Below are 16,189 nucleotides of genomic sequence, written 5' to 3' on the forward strand. Positions count from 1 at the left end.
ATGAACTTTTTTGGTCCATAAAATGTCTGGAAGAATTACATGAATTTGAACTACAAATTAGACCAATTACTATTATGCTGTCCCTTTTGGCAAAGGCTGCCACAGTAGAGTCAGTTTGACCTGGTGACCTCTGACCGAATAAACCGATAAGATGCCAGGCTTTGATTAATCTAGTTAGTTTTACAAAGTCTGGCATCTCAACAAGCCCAAACTAGTTACTCAAACCAGTCTTCAACGTAACATTCAAATGATCATGCCGTGGAGTCCCAGAGGTATTCATTACAGACAAAATTGCTCTTGTTGCCTTGCATACAAGCTGAGTTTTCAATGGGAAATGAAAGGCTGCCTGGAAAAATAGGCCACCTAATTAAGTTAAACTACTCTAGCATTTGGCTTGACATCTTCATTACTCAAAATTAAAAAGATGCTTCACTTGAGCACACAAGTTACTATTGTTTATGTTGTTTTCCTCTTAAATTGGCTTCTTACATAGAAGTCTGTTTTTCAGAATTATGTCTTGTAATAGCTTGCATATTTCTTGCAGTTTATAAAAATGTCTTAATAGGTGCTACACTACTGATAGTGGGTACGGCATCAGTACAATTGAGCTTATTACTGAGGTCTCAGCAGTCTTACTGCTTACATGATACTTTATTAAGAGAGAGCCAGATCCTGCCAGTGTTACTTGCTTGAATAATCTTTACTCATTCATACACTGAAACTTTCTTGGCCTTTTTACTGTAAAGTCCTAGTTTCAAAACCTAGGTGACCACTGATAGGAACTGGGAGCTTTCATATCACTCAGCTTTGAGTTTTTCCTGTGAATGCTTCAGGACTAAACAAAAGTAAAATCAGAAGAACTGCAAAGAGTAGCCCCACCTCTGTTTTGATCTTGTTTTTCTCAAGTGGTGATGTTTTACATTAAATCAAATTTTTTTCAGGGAAGTTTCAACAGCTGTTTAGGAGACATATAACACCGGTAGGACGTGCTGTCCTTCTGAATACTGAGAAGCAACCCATTGTTCCTGTGCTTTTCTAAGTAAAGAAAATAAAAAGAGGGGGGAAAAAGGATTCTTTGTCCTTCATCATTGTGTGCCCTGGGCACAACATTATTTCATCTTTAGGTGTGTTTCTCTGGAAATTTTGACAGAAGATGTGTCCCCTAAACAGGAATACTCAAATGTAAATCTGTACTACTGCTATTTTAAGAGCATTTAAAAATGTAAACATGTGAAAAGCACACTGTCTTGATTGCTGGTTTAGAGTCTATGATGCTAATGAGGCTTCTGACAGGTTAAATGTGGTGTATCATCTATATTTGCAAGTAGCAGGATTTGTGAAGATGTGACTCCTGGTTTTTTTTTAAGTTAAATTCTGCTTATTGAATATGCATATCACTGGTTTTATTACCTAGTGCTTTGTAGTAAGCATAATTTAGATACGTTTTGCAGAGAGGGCCTCTAAAAGATGTTTTATTTTTAATATGCTTTTTATCTCTAGCTGAAAAAGAATATTTAGCAAATGTAGTGACTAATTTATCGGATTAGAGCCTGTAGTGTTAAGTTCAAGATTATACTATACCATAGCTGATACCGCCTGTGGTATAGTATAGACCAAAATCTGTGAAATAGGATCCCAAGTTAACTTAAGAATCTTAGCTTTCATTAAAAATAAAAAAAATAATAATAGTGTGCTCCCACTGTTGCAAAGAAAATCTTGTGAATATTCTTCTGTGCCTCCTTTTCCTGGTCTGTAAACAGCCTGAAGCAGTAGCTATGAGGAGAGGGAGCTGCTCTACTTCTCTTTATGAGGTAGCGTGGTAGAAACCTGTTGGGGCAAAAAGTCTCCTCCTGTTCCTTTCAGCATCCCCAAAACACTGGATGAGCAAGAGCCGTGTTTATGCAGGGGTCCTACTAAAGCACCCCCAGTGCCACTCTTTGGGTGTTGTGCTCTTAGGACTGTCACACACTGATTCATCTAGTGCCTTTCTTCTCAGGAGAGAACAGTGAAAAGGATGTCGAACAACCATGCTTGGGTCCTGCCTAGGGATGTGCTCAGGTGGGAGGGGGTTGCAGGTAAGCAGGTAAACAGGACAAGGCTCTGGGTTGAGGCTATAAGGATGCCCCGTGTGTGCCCACGGCTCTTGGATGTTCCTAAGGAATTGCTTTGGGGTTTGATCAGTAACTCTAAAAAAGCTTATACTTCTTGTATAAATTTACTCCGATTTTCTAAATAGGAAAAGGACATAGCTGGGTCTTTGTCAGAAGGGAAGTTTAAATGCTTTGATTACAGTACTGGTGTTTGCAGAGCCCAGATCTTGTAATCTTTTATAATATATGTGCTTTTACTTGTTGTTATCTTTAAAATATATTTAAATTGAAAAGCTTTGTTGAAAACATATTTCCAAGCAAACCGCTATAGTATATGCAGAAAATTGATGTAATTAATGAAAAGACTATAAACACTGGAATCTTATGAAAAAGTCTACCCTTCTACATAATTCAGCTAACTTTGAAATTTTGATTGTTTTAAATCAATAACATCATTGTCAGCACATTCTCCTTCTTGAAAACAGAAATCACCTGGTACTGGAAAATTAATGTTTTGCCTGAGGCTTTGCTCTTTACCTAATGTAAATTAGAGAAATTGATTTACACAATAGAAAAATTTATACCTTCCTCTGTAATATATTTTTGATAGCTGTTGCTTGATAAATTAGTATATTGTGTGTTTTTAAATATGATTTATTGCTGTTGTCTACCATATGAAGAAACACAAAAAAATTGTTTGCAGGATCATTGACTTGAACATATCAATGGCACTGTTGGAAAATTCTTGCTGAGTGTTAAGATGATTTATGTAACAGACCGAAGGTTTCCACAGTAATGCATTATAGTCTCAAGCTATCAAGCCTTGTTCATGCAGAGACAAAAGAAGCTGAAAAACACTTGCTTCTGAAGGTCTTCTGTTTAGAAATTCGAGATAAGGTTGATCCTATTAAAACTCTCAGAAATATCTATCATCACATATATTATGCTAACTTTCAAATGTACATAAGGTACATTGCTGTTTTTCCTCTTCTAATGAGTTCATTGTTTTTACATTACTCTCGATTCATAAGTATTTCAGTTATGTAACAATGTGTTCAATAATAGAAGAGGAGACAGCCTGAAGCATCTATCTTTTAAAAACTGGCATCTTTCCACAGTTCAGATGCAAAAGCCTTGGTGCAAACAAAAAATTAAGACACGCTCTACATAGTCGCCAGTACCGTTCATTTAATTTAAATTAAATATCTATAGGCAAGTTCCCTGTTTTTAAGGAACTGTTGCTAATACCAGATTCTGTTCAGCACATGCATGATGACTGATGTAACCACTGAGCACATGAATCAGAATTATTTAATTTATGTTGTCTTCTGTGCTGTCATATAGTAACAGTTCTGCTCTTTCCAGCGGGATTAATATTGGATGTTTGAATGCTTGCTGCCTCTTGTGGTCAGTCTGTTTGAGGTATCTCCTTTGGTTTCCCTTCTCTGATAACTTTTTAAAGTTCTATTACAATTATTTTGAAACCTGAGAAAGATTTTGTTGGCCAATATGTAGTCATCACTGTAGACTTCTTAAGCAAAGGGGCTTTGGTTTTATTTCCTTCATTCTACTTACTCCTTTTTCCTTGGTTCTTGTGCAGCAGGTTGTGCAAGCATTTCCCTTATTTTTCTGATAACAATGAGTATCTGGGTTCCTCAAAAAAAAAAAAAAAAAAAAAGAGAATTTTGTGTGTGTGTGTTATTAGCACAGCAGGGTACTTAACCCTAATTTGAGTTACTTGTTGCTAAAGTAAAGAACTGACCTTGACATACACCTCCCAAACTCAGTTTTGCCTTCCTTCCATTGCTTGTTGCTGGATTTGACCAGGCTAAGTAACAAAAGATAAATTGAAGGGGTCCAACAATGTCATTGTTCAGGAACAAAGCCTTGGACTTGGGTTGGGCAGTGAATCAGGGTTAAGTATTCATATGATTTCATTCTGGTAAGCTTTTCTCATAAAATTATGGGTTATGGTAGCATAGATAATGAATTCTCTTGATCTCAGAGTGGACATCTCAAAGATCATCTGCTTTATGAAGTTTCCATCATATCAGGCAGAAATGTCACAAATATTCAACCAGAAACATAGAATTTTGTCCTTTAGATTTGGGAAGAAATCCTTGATTCAAACAACTTTTTCACAGTTTGTCTGTGAGTAGCCTAAATTTAAGGATGCTTAGTTGTGAGGTTCCCACTGTGTAGCTCCCATCTGAAATATACTGAAATCTGCTTAAAATAAATACAGATGTAATGAAAAATCCCCTTTATAATAAAGTGAAATTAAAGCCTGTGTCTTTTCATTGTGATGCAATGGGTTTAGTGGTGCTATTTTGCAGAGGGCTTCCTCTCTGGAATATAATAAAGGTCCAGGAAGTTCCCCTAAACTGAAGAGCTGGTAAACACCTCATCCACTCCCACAGTCAGATGAAAGTGAAACGGCTGGCAAAGTTCCTAGCAGCTCTGTGGTAAAGTAAATAAAGCACTTACTGCCACTCTTTTTTGATTCACAAGTGAAAAGGCGAGCTTGCTAGTATTTCAGTGACCAGTAGAATGAAAAGGAGCTATTCCGAGTCTGAACAGAGAAAGTCCTGCTGGTAGTAAAGCTGGCTATGAAGGAAAAAAACATTGGAGATGAGGCAAAGACCCTAACCTTTCTCCCTGCTACCAAGAAAAACCTAACAGAGCTGAAGCTACAGGCCGCCATTAATTATTAATATGTATGAGGTGTACTTAAGAATTGTAATTGGATACAGGGAGCGTAGCCCTCCTTAATGCTTTTGATAGCAGATAATGGCTTTCATTAGAAGTTCCAGATAAATAACTTGGGTTAGAAGAAGAGATGCTCTAAGAAAGAGCATCTAAGAGTTGGGACAGGATGATGACTGGTCTGAGAGTGGGAGCTTTTGCTGCAGAGAAAAACCTTGGGCCTGGCCTTGTGCCAGAGTTCTCTTAAGTGTCTTTTTGGGGAAGAAGGTAACAACGTGATGTTCCAGGAGAGCCCACTGCCACCACTGGATCAGTTGCATCAAGGAGACTCCAGATGGTTCCTCAAGATGGCTTTCCCAATGGCAAGAGGAGAGATGGCAGGAGAGTAGGAGTGGGTGTTTGAAGCCTGTAGCTGCTATTGGCAGAACAAACATATGTCCTCTTCTTCACTCCTTCCCTTCACACACAGTTGCAAGCATCTTTTTTCTGGGATACGCTAGGTTTGCTGTAAATGTATATAGGACTTTTGATTTCTGATGTGCTAGTGTGCCAAGTCATTACAAGCATCTGAACCACGCTCCTAGACAAGACGAAGTGGAGTATTGTCCCATCACTGTTGAAGTAGCTTCCCTGGTGAAGTTATGTCTTACATACACAAATACTAAGTATTAAAATACCAAATTGGCTGAAAATGTTAGGTGAACAGGGTGCTCTGCAAATGCTTTCAAATATCTGTGCATGCCATTAGCATATGGCTTGCATTCTATATGGCTCTACTGAAGGAGTAAAATAGTTTCTGTCTTTGGTAAAAAAAGGAAAAAAAATATACTAAGTACTAGTGCTTGAATTGTATGTTGGTTTGGTGTGTTTTTACAGTGCTCCTCCTACTTTAAGAAGCTTTAAGTGCGTTGAACACTGATGTGATAGGTAATGTGGGTTTGCAAATAATAACCATGCTGTGATTTTTTTAAAATAATCTGAGATCAACCGTCTATTTAAAATGCTTAGCCCATATGACATATATAACATTATTATATAGTTATACATGATTCAGCTTGGGTTATGGAGTTCTATACCACTACTGTTTTACTTTCTTTTTAATAAGTGAAGCTAATGTCCTAATGGCAGATCAATTGCTTCCACCATTTTTGAAGTGTTACTAATTAAAGACACATTTGAAACACAGCAAATCAAAGTCTGACTAAAGAAAAAGCTGGACTATCAACATAAGGCATGCAAGAAGAGTGTACAAATAAGTCAGCAGATTTGCTGAACGCCCCCAGTATTAATGGTGTAGGCACACCTAACCTGTCAATATTTGGTATGAATATTTGCTTTTAATACAGAGTGCAAATTGATGTTCCTTATTCTTGTTAAGAAGTAGTGAGAGAATACTATAGACTCTTGTCCTACTCTTGCTTTAGGAAAGTAGGAGGACAGATCTCTTTTTCTCCTCTAGAAGGCTTTGAGACATCTTGGTTCAGCAAAAATGCAGTACAAGGTATTTTTCACTGTAGGATAACGAGAGAGAGAGAGAACAACAAATGTTAAGTTAACGATTCTTCATACCTGCAATATAATGGAAGAGAAGACTCCTTTGAAGCCATCAGTCTTCTGGGACAGTAGAAAAGACAGTCTTGAACGCTTGTATTCTTTTCACAGCTCATTAATCTCTCCTCATAGCTGTAGGTTACATGACTCTATGTTCACCAGGATTACAGTGACCAAATCTAAGTGTACTTGTGTGGGATAGTGCTGGTCCAGAAGACTGTTATGGGTACTGATCCTTCCTTCATTTTTGTTCCTTCCTGTTTTGTTATTATTTTATATATATTATATATTTATTATTATTATTGTTACTATTGTTATTATTACTTTATACGCCTTTCTTTTCATCATCTAGCTAATAATAGTACTTAGAAAATAGCGTATACATTGTCCACAATACTTTTATTTTGTTTTGCACAGTTTATTCATTGTGATTGCTTAAATATGTGTTCACTTTGCCGTGTGTCAGTCTCCTCCCCATTTAGTAAGGTTCTATTTTTACTGTATGTATTTCCTTGCTTTGTGATGTGTCTGCCGATGGCTGTATTGTGGTTTCTAAAAGTAGGAGGCCTTTAAAAAGGCAGTATATTCTCGCCAACTTCCCATTAAGGAGAGGGCAAGGGCAAGGGGAGAGCCAAGTCCTGTGCCAGAGTTGAGATTCACAGCTGGAAAGCATGGGAAGAATCAAAGTCTTCTTGCAGAAGGATGGCAGTATCACTGCCAGACCTATTCCTCTTCCTGTCCTGTAGTTTTAATTTATTGGGATTTTACTTTGGCTTTTACAGTCTAGCCTTCCTGTTGTATTTCATAGTAAGATATTTAGGAACAGAGGTGTAAACTTTGTTGAGAAACAAGAAAAGCAACCACAACTGTGCACAATGTGCACCAGAGTAAGGTGTTCTGTGTTCAGCAGCTCTTTCAAAACTTAACACTGTTTGCTGTCGGTCTGATTTAAGTTTTTATATCCGTGCTTGTACAGAGGAGAGTAACCTCAGGCATTGTGGAGGACAGTATTACTATGATGGCTAATGAAACCCCCCTTTGTTTATAATTGAGCATTGATTCTTCCCTTGTCCTTCTGCATGAATTCGTATGCCATACTGTCCTCCATGCGCAAACTTGTATGGGGAAAAACATTTTCTTCTAATAGCTGTTCATTGAAATTGTGCCCTCATTTTCATCTTTTCTGAAGATACTTCGCAGGAGCAGAATGTATTTAAATCCTTACATTTCCAGAATTACCAAATGCATCACTCAGAGCAGGGCTGTGTTGCTGCAGAGGGGCAGGAAGTGTGTAAGTAGTCTCTGTGCTATAAGCCTTGTGACTGTGGGTGTTGGATGTGCTAAGACTGATCACTCGCAAAGGAGATGAGAACTGAGGCTGTTCTCAGAAAAGCAGAACAAGCTTTTAGGCTGAACTGCTGCAACTGATCCTTTTAACTCTTGATTACGATCATGGATCTAACACTGCTCACCTGTTTCCTTTAAGAAATACAGGCATACCCACCACTACCCACAAAATAAGACTATGAAGAAGGTAGATAAATAATAACAATTACCCACCTTGGTGCATTAGTCTGACTTTGCCTGTGGCTTTTCCTTGGATCAGATTGAATTGGATGACTTAATGACAGTGGACAACAAAAGACCCAACAGTTGCTTTGTAGAGTTACTCATTTAGATGACTGACAAAATGTATGTACTGTTGAGTTTGTTTCCTTAAGAAAGGAAAAATCAGTGTTTTTGAGACATTAGAAATATATTTTTTTAAAGACAAAGTATATTCATACAAAGTATGTACTATTTCTGTAATTATTTGGTTTTCTTTGTAGCAGAACAAATGCATGGTTCTCCTGTAAGCCTGAAAGCGATATCTTTCTTCTTCACTGTATAATTCTTGATCTGAGTGACAGGGAGTAGGAATCATTTTGAGCCAATGTTAATTTTATAAATTGCATTCCCTTTTCCACAGTTCCTATGAAAAAGGTATTCAGCTAGACGAACACTCTTGGAAAATTTTAATAGGACCCTTGAAATCTCTTTGAATTCAGGTTCTTAAAAAAAAATCTCTTTCTAATGGAAGTTGTGAACATATGAGAGATTCTTATGCCTTGGAGGCAATTTTTCTTCTGTACATAATGGTGAAACTCCACTGTTATAATATATGGGTGTTTAAAATATTCTCTTTGTTAAATTGAAGCTCCTGCTTAGAAGTACGTGAGTTGGACTCTTTTGTTTTGTGTGAGCTTTATTATTATTGTTTATCGGTATTTATATGATTTTTTTTTTTTCCCAGTCTTTTCCTGGCCCAAGTCTTGAAAGTGAAGATTTTAACATACCTCCTATAACTCCTCCGTCATTGCCTGATCACTCTCTGGTGCACTTGAATGAGATAGAGTCTGGGTACCACTCTCTCTGTCATCCCATGAACCACAATGGCCTCCTTCCATTCCACCCACAAAACATGGATCTACCTGAAATTACAGTTTCCAACATGCTTGGTCAAGATGGGACACTGCTTTCCAATTCCATCTCCGTGGTAAGCCTTCCTAGTCTTTCCCTTCTGTTCTGCTTTAAGTTGTGAAATTGTGGAAATACTGACCTGTTTGAAATCCCCCAAGGGGCAGCTCCTGCACCACTCAGGTCCCGGAGCGAGCTGGCTGACTCTGGGTTTTATATTGTACTCCCCATGTCAAATCCTTCCCTCACCAGAGGCAGTAGGAGTTTTACAGCTAAGTTCCTCAAAGCCAAGGTGTCACCTGCTAACTTGAGTAGAATTACAACTGCTTTACATGGATGTAAATGATGACAAAAGGAGTCTCAAGGCTTTGACTTCCGTTGGAGTGGAGTTTGGATCCAGATGGCCGTTGTTCTGCGTTTGTCTGACGAGGCTCTTTCCATTCTCATTTGCATGTGCTGAGAGATGTACAAAAATTTAATATGTCCTTTCTTGTTTACCGCACATTTGGAAAACAGCAAATGTTATTTCTGATTCTAGGCCAAATCTTATAGTCTTTTTACAGTTCCCAGTCCTTAGCCAGCCAGAATCCAACTGAAATGACTGGACAATTTGCTTATAAAGTCTGTCAGATCGTCATTATGGTTGTAATCTTGGGAAGCCTGATATTATAAATCACTTCTTTGAATTTTAAATTGCTTGCAACAACTGCAGAGCTACTTTACATGTTACATTTTCAAGTGGGCTCTACAAATAATTAGTATACTTCTCGCATAGCAGCTCTAGACGAGAATGTTTTACCCAAGAGGGCATTATTTCACATTGATGTACAATCCTAGGCCAAAGAGTTTAAAATACTATGAAAGAGGATGGGTTCTAGCATTGTGTGGGCATTGGAATTCAGGCACTCTGCTAGATGGGCTGACCAGGAACCGCAGATCCAGTCAGCTGAAGTTAGGGATCTGACGTTCCTAGAGATCCAAGGGTCTGGGCTTCTCACTGGAGAATCAGAGGCTCAGGGTCCTGTTTCCCAGCTGGGAGACCCTGTACATAGGGACTCAGGCTGTTTAGACTTCCACCATGCCAACTCCCATCACATTACCTAAAATTATAATAATAAAATAATAAAAATATCAGTTCTGGGAGCCTGGTTTCTACGACACCATATGGAGGTTTGTGGGCTTGAGGGATCTAGGCTCAGCTCCTCATCAGCCCATCAGACTAACAAGGGCTGGGATGCCATGGTGGCTGGAAAACAAGTTAGTTTACAACAAAACTCTGCCTTGTCACAGGGCTTCATTGCAGCTTAACTAAAATAAAGCAGCCTTGATTTTGAGGAGCTCTGCGTTCCCTCTGAGGACATCCAACAAGCTGTACTGCAGGGGGGCTAATCTTGGCTTCTTATGTACTCCTTAGTTATTATTGATTTACAAGGATATTGCATGGTTTGTGTTTGAGGTCGGAATCTGACTCTAGTGTTATGTTCAATAATGGCAGGAGAAGGGGGGAGGCACATTTTCATAGAGAAATATAAATATGCTTTGTGGAAATTATTTGAATTTTGCTTGTTTTTCTACAAAGCTGATGGTGTGCATTAAAGAGTATGAGCCAAATCTTGTGTAGGGTTCTGAGAATTAGGGCTATGAAAGGACTTAAAAAAGTAAGAGAAGCACTTGGCACTCCAGTCAAGACAAGCAGTATTTCATTGAACTGACCTCTTTTGAGCCATGGCTATGACTCAAATCTATGCATTCTTTTAAGCTCTGATGTTCCACATTAACCTCTTGCAACAAGCTCTGAACAAAAGGCCTTGAGAGTTTGTAGATCATCACAGTGAATTATTGCATTGAGGGCAAATATAAAAGAAGCTGAACAATATAACTAGGCAATTTTGCTATTGGGAGTTAGCGTAGATCAGAAAAAATGAAAATCAGACCTCAAGAAAATATGCACTAAATTTTATCCGTCATTTCTGATGATTCATTCAATAAATAAAACATGATCCTTGAAGCATCATGGGCTAAGTCAACTGTTATCCCTAACTCCCATGCCCTTTGCACACAAGAAGGCTTCTTAACTAGCAATAGTTTTAACTCGGGCTGGCTTGTCTGTCAAGGGGATTAAGCTACATCTCCTGTTAGTACTACTGGTGGAATTTTAACATCACAATTTTGTGCAGTTTGAACACTGTTTGACAGTATGATTCCTCTAATGGTTCCTCTGATTTGGATTTGATAGCTGAGAGGAATTAATTTGAGATAACTTAACTTAATTCTTCAGCGATTCAGTGACTTCTTCAGTGACTATAATGGCCCCATTGTCCTTTTGGCTTTCCATTGATGAAGAAGGATAGAGGATTTTGCAGAGTTAGCATTCTTTATTTAGCTTTGAAGCTCTTCTTTATAATCCAGAACCTTTTACATTTTTTCTTCAGTATGACTCTTTTCTCTTGCTATTACTCATCTCTAAGTTTCCATTTTACTATCTCATAAAACTCTGATCTATTTAAGAAGTGCTTGCCTAAATCAGTTTTATATTGCCTCACATAGAAAATAATGTATAAGTTTCTCCAATCTATCTAAACTCTCGGTGCCATATAATTTCTAGTGTATCCACCGCCGTTTAACATATTTGAGAACCATGTATCTCACTTCATTTTTCAGGCACTAATGAGTATTTTTAGAAAAATTATTCTTAGAAAGGAATCTGTTGGCTATTCTCTATCCCTAATTAATTTCACATCTTCAGCAAATTTTACTTACATTGGCACAAATACAGCTGCAGTGCAATGTGCCTCTGATTGAATTTGGTCTATATTTTTTTACTTTCAATATCCTTCCATTCAGTAATTTTTAATACCACGTTGGTATTTTAGCAATAATGCTTTCCTTTTTCACTGTGTTAGAGGAAAGATGTGGGTTTCAGTTGGTGTTTTTATAGATAAAGCATTAATTCATGCTGGCCAAACAAGAGTAAGGAAACATAATGAGCTCAGAAAAAGTGTAGGAAAATAGTTTGTACACTGATTGTAGCATTTTTCTTTCATCTCAACTGCCAGGTGCTTTCAGATGACAATTTCTATGATTTTGGACAGATTGAAAATTGAGGATGTACTCCTCCTAAAACCCATCAAAACTCCTACCATTGGAAGTCCCGGTTTCATACTGTGCAGCACTTCCTCCAAGCCGCAGATGAAATCCTTTTGAGTAAGGATTGCAGGATTTGCCCCAAGCTCTGTAAGAATTCTCCTATGTGGAAGTGCTTAAACACACACAATAAGAGCCCACTAGCAGCTCAATGAATTCTTATTAGGGATCAGCTTCTTACAGTGTAGGGATTCTTTTTGAAAAATTTCACAGTGCTGGGAGATAAAAATTTCCCATTGCTATTTACTGTGTCTAATACTTAAATTTGGAATTAACCTTCTTTGAAGATTTTTTAATTGACTGGACTGCCTATTGTGCTCCCATTACTTTAAAGAAAAGTTACTAAAATTTTCCTTTTCTCATTATTCTGCTTTTAATTCATATATTGACTTATATGTTCTTGTATCTCTATTTTCTGCTTAGGTCACATACAGGCATATAAACAGATGCACATGCACATCCATTAATACCTTGCTGGCACATGCAGGTTTCTTGATGCTCTTTATATCTGCATATTGGGGGTTCAGAAGTCTACAAGATTTGTGCAGAATGTGACACATGGTGGTGTGGACAGACAGTACAGCCTCATTATAGTGGGCTACATGTGGAAGCTCTCTAAAGTCCTCCTTCAGAATGGATGTGACTTCTATTCCTGCTTCTTAAGTAGTGGATTCAATGAGATGTAGGTAGAGCTGTTTAATGAAGATATGCTGATGGTCCCATAGGCATGTTTGTTTCTATGTAATGGAACAGGAATCTATTCCTTATTTACTACAGCTGAAGGTAGGCCTGTGCAGGTTTAAATCACTTCCAGTTGGAGTTTGACCTGCCAGCACTTTTCTGTTTGCATGAATTTTCCTGAAATATTCCAAGAACATCAAGAAATACCCTTCTCACATTTGCAAGCAAATGCATGTATATACCATCCATGTAAGAATGTTCATTTATCTGTAAAAATGCTTTTGGATGTGTTCTATGAAATGAGTTTTCATTCTATGAAATGTGTGTTCATTTTATCAGCAAAATCGTAGACATTTCAGCTTCTTTAGTATATCCTATAGATGATTGATTTTGCCCCCAAGAAACCAGGGTTAAAAATCATAGTGCTGCTTTTACATAAAGGAATTAAAAAAAAAACCCTATTTTTGGAATGCTTTTATTTTTAATCTTGTGCTGATCTTTTTGAAAATGTGTCTCATGATGGTGTACTATAGAAAATTTAGAAGAAAGAAATAAAAGGGATTTTAGTTTCTTGAAATGCTTCAAATTTCTGGGTTTGAAGTTTAAAGTGGAAAAGATGTTAAAAGGCAATAAAATCAGGGGATTTATTTCTGAAATGCTCTACTTGTGCTGGCAACAAAAGCCTGCATAATGTATATACTTTTGTATAATGTCATTTTTAGTATACGAGTACAGTCAAGGCACACTTTGAATTCAAAGGCTACTGTACAACTGTTTTGACAGCCACCACATCAGTAGGTAATGTGCAGGACATATGAAACTGAACCAAAAATGTTTCTTTAGGTCTATAGGGAGTGCAGTACATCAATGAATTCAGATATATTAGAGCAGCATGAATTTCTAATATGTTGCTCTTATGGAAAAGACCACTGGCATATTGAATAATGCTGCTTTCAAAGCAGAGCAGAAAATGTGATTACAGACAATTTCATTGCTGTTTTTAAAATAAATATTTTCAAAATCTTGAGGTGTTTTATTTCATGTAATGCACAAAATGTGTAACAGTAGACTAGAACTAAAGATCTTCTAGAACACTGAAGAGTAGATGATGTCAGCTATAATTATTTAGATGTGGAATAATAGAAGCATTAGTTTAAACTAAAATTCATGTACCAAAGGCCCATGTCCTTATATGAAAAAAAAAGCAACATAAACCTTTTGTTTCTGCACACTTTGACAGAAGAATAAAGGCAATGAATAATTATTTAACATGATGCCCCACTTCATCAAAGCCCAAACAATTACATTATACTTTTTCATTAATTTTATTTTTTAGATATGCAGCCCATTAGAGAGTAATAGCTTCAACAAAGTGTTGCACTGTGTAACAGTGAAGAAAGCAGTTACTTTTTTTTTTTTGTTTTTCATCTCAAGTAGAATGAGGCCAGTATTTCTTATCCACAGTACAGTTGCTAATGAATCCAGTACAGGACATTGTTGTTGTAGCTGAGACATATTTAAGACATTTTTTTTTTTCCAGTTTCATACATAGTAGTTTAAAATCTGTATTCATGACTCATCCTGAGGCTGACCTATATGGTTTGGGGGTTTTTTTGGCACCTTTAAGCATTAGTGCAAACTACTGAGTCAAACAGAAATTTTTTATTTCTGCTGAACAAGATGAATAACTTTCAAAACAGAACAAAAGATTTGCTCCTTCTAACCTAACTGTTGAGATTTGAATCATACCTGGATACTTTTTTCTAGACTGTATTGTGTGCCAGTGGTAGAAGACACTTTTAATCTCTGGTGAATACTTCACATTTGTGCCTCATTACTAGTCTCTAGTAATCAGTTTACATCAAAATTTACTGTTATGCTACACAGACCTGCTGCTACCCCAAATTTTATTGCAGTGATTTATTGCCATCAAAAACACCAAATCATAAAGCTAAGGTCATGGAACACATTGTGCTAAGGTATTTTTTTTCTTCTCTTTTTAAGCAACTTTGCATTCTTGCAGGATATATTTCTTTTCATTTCAAAAAAAAATACGAACAACGAAAAGACATTTTTTACAAGCTGGATTTTCTTACTGGCATATGCTTTGTGTGGCAAAAGGTTATAACGGTGTATGTTTTGTCGAGCAGACTAACCAGAGACATGCACAGCCAAATCTTCAGCTGATGTCAGTTGGCACAACTTCATTGTCTTCAATAGAATTATGATGATTTATTCCACCTAGGGCTCCAGGGCATCATATTTATCTTTCCTTACTTCTGATGTTTACTCCACTCCTTTGTCACCAGAAAGACAACATAAAGGATATGTAGAGGAGCTGATTAAGATGTAATTTGATCAATGTTTTGTATATTCTTGCATATTGCATATCTGATAGGAGAAGTCTCTTCAATGTTGGTACAAAAAACATTAAAACATCTGATGTCTACAAATTACAGCTTTGTAAAATAAGACTGGAAACAAAGCATAGTAATAACAGTGATAGAGATTTATCATTTAGATAATGTATTACAGGAGGAGGGTTGGTTCTCTGTATCTGAGGATTGAAATCAAATGGGCCATCTTTGAAAAGATGTGTTCTATCTGTGACTGATCTAATGACACGCCGTCGCCACCACCCCACTACAGCGGGGTAAAAGAACTTTCCTGTGGGTGACACTGTCCCTCAGGGGTTCTTGGCACTGAATATTAATCCATGCATACATGGTAGGGGAAACATTATGGGTAGCACTTCTACAGTTTTTCCCCCCAAGAGAAAATCAGCAAAGTAGAAGAAAGCACCCCGTGGGCACAAGCTATCAACAGATGCCACCTTCTCAAGGTCAGCTAGGAGTAGAATTGCTTTGAGAATATTTGTGGCTAGTGTTATCCGTTACCTTAGCTTGTTTTCTGGCCATTTGGTCTGCCGCCTCAGAGGAAGTGAGGGATAGCACTCCAAATGGCAGCAAAGATGCAAAAGTTATTGATGGGTTAGAAGCTACAGCGAGTAGTCACTTGGGAGTTAAGAATATTACTGGTCTCATTGTAAAAATTGCTAATGAAGCTGTTTATTTACTGTCAGTTGGGAAATACAGCTTTCTGCTTACTTGAGTGTGGTTGTTGAGACTCCATGTGGTTCATATTTCACAAATTCAGTAAGAAAACAACATCAGTGTAATTTCAGGAAGGAATAACCAGGTGGCATATTTTATTTTTTAAAACAGCCTTTTTTGAATAGGAATTTATTTGAAAAATTAAAAAGTAAGAAAAAATACGTGTTAGTGTTGTTAATTATTGTTTTGTTAGACTTTTAACCAGAAAGGCACAGGCTAAAACATGATGAATGTGGCATGGAGACAAAGCCTTCAGTTGTGGGTGGTAGATTATACAACATCTCACATATGAAGTACTCACAGGAGTGATTAATGTATAAGCAGCATCATAGCTTCAGGTGTCAAACAAAACAGATAATAGAGTATACAAATAAAGAAAACATAACTCTCAGGAATTCAGAGGTTTCAGCAGCTGAGATTGTTGACTTTAATCTGCCACTTTTAACA

At 37.2% G+C, this 16,189-nt stretch overlaps 1 protein-coding gene across 4 annotated transcripts in view; it reads left to right on the top strand.

Annotated features, from left to right (window-relative positions):
- The window catches only part of TOX (thymocyte selection associated high mobility group box), a 228,668-nt gene that overhangs the window by 123,610 nt on the left and 88,869 nt on the right, over positions 1 to 16,189 (top strand). For all 4 annotated transcript variants that reach the window (XM_009563281.2, XM_054060531.1, XM_054060532.1 and 1 more), the window contains one exon: positions 8,641 to 8,883. In XM_009563281.2, the coding sequence (XP_009561576.1) occupies positions 8,641 to 8,883 (243 nt within the window). The remainder of the gene's footprint in view (positions 1 to 8,640; positions 8,884 to 16,189) is intronic.

Source organism: Cuculus canorus, chromosome 2 (genome assembly GCF_017976375.1).
Source record: "Cuculus canorus isolate bCucCan1 chromosome 2, bCucCan1.pri, whole genome shotgun sequence".
Taxonomy (NCBI): domain Eukaryota; kingdom Metazoa; phylum Chordata; class Aves; order Cuculiformes; family Cuculidae; genus Cuculus; species Cuculus canorus.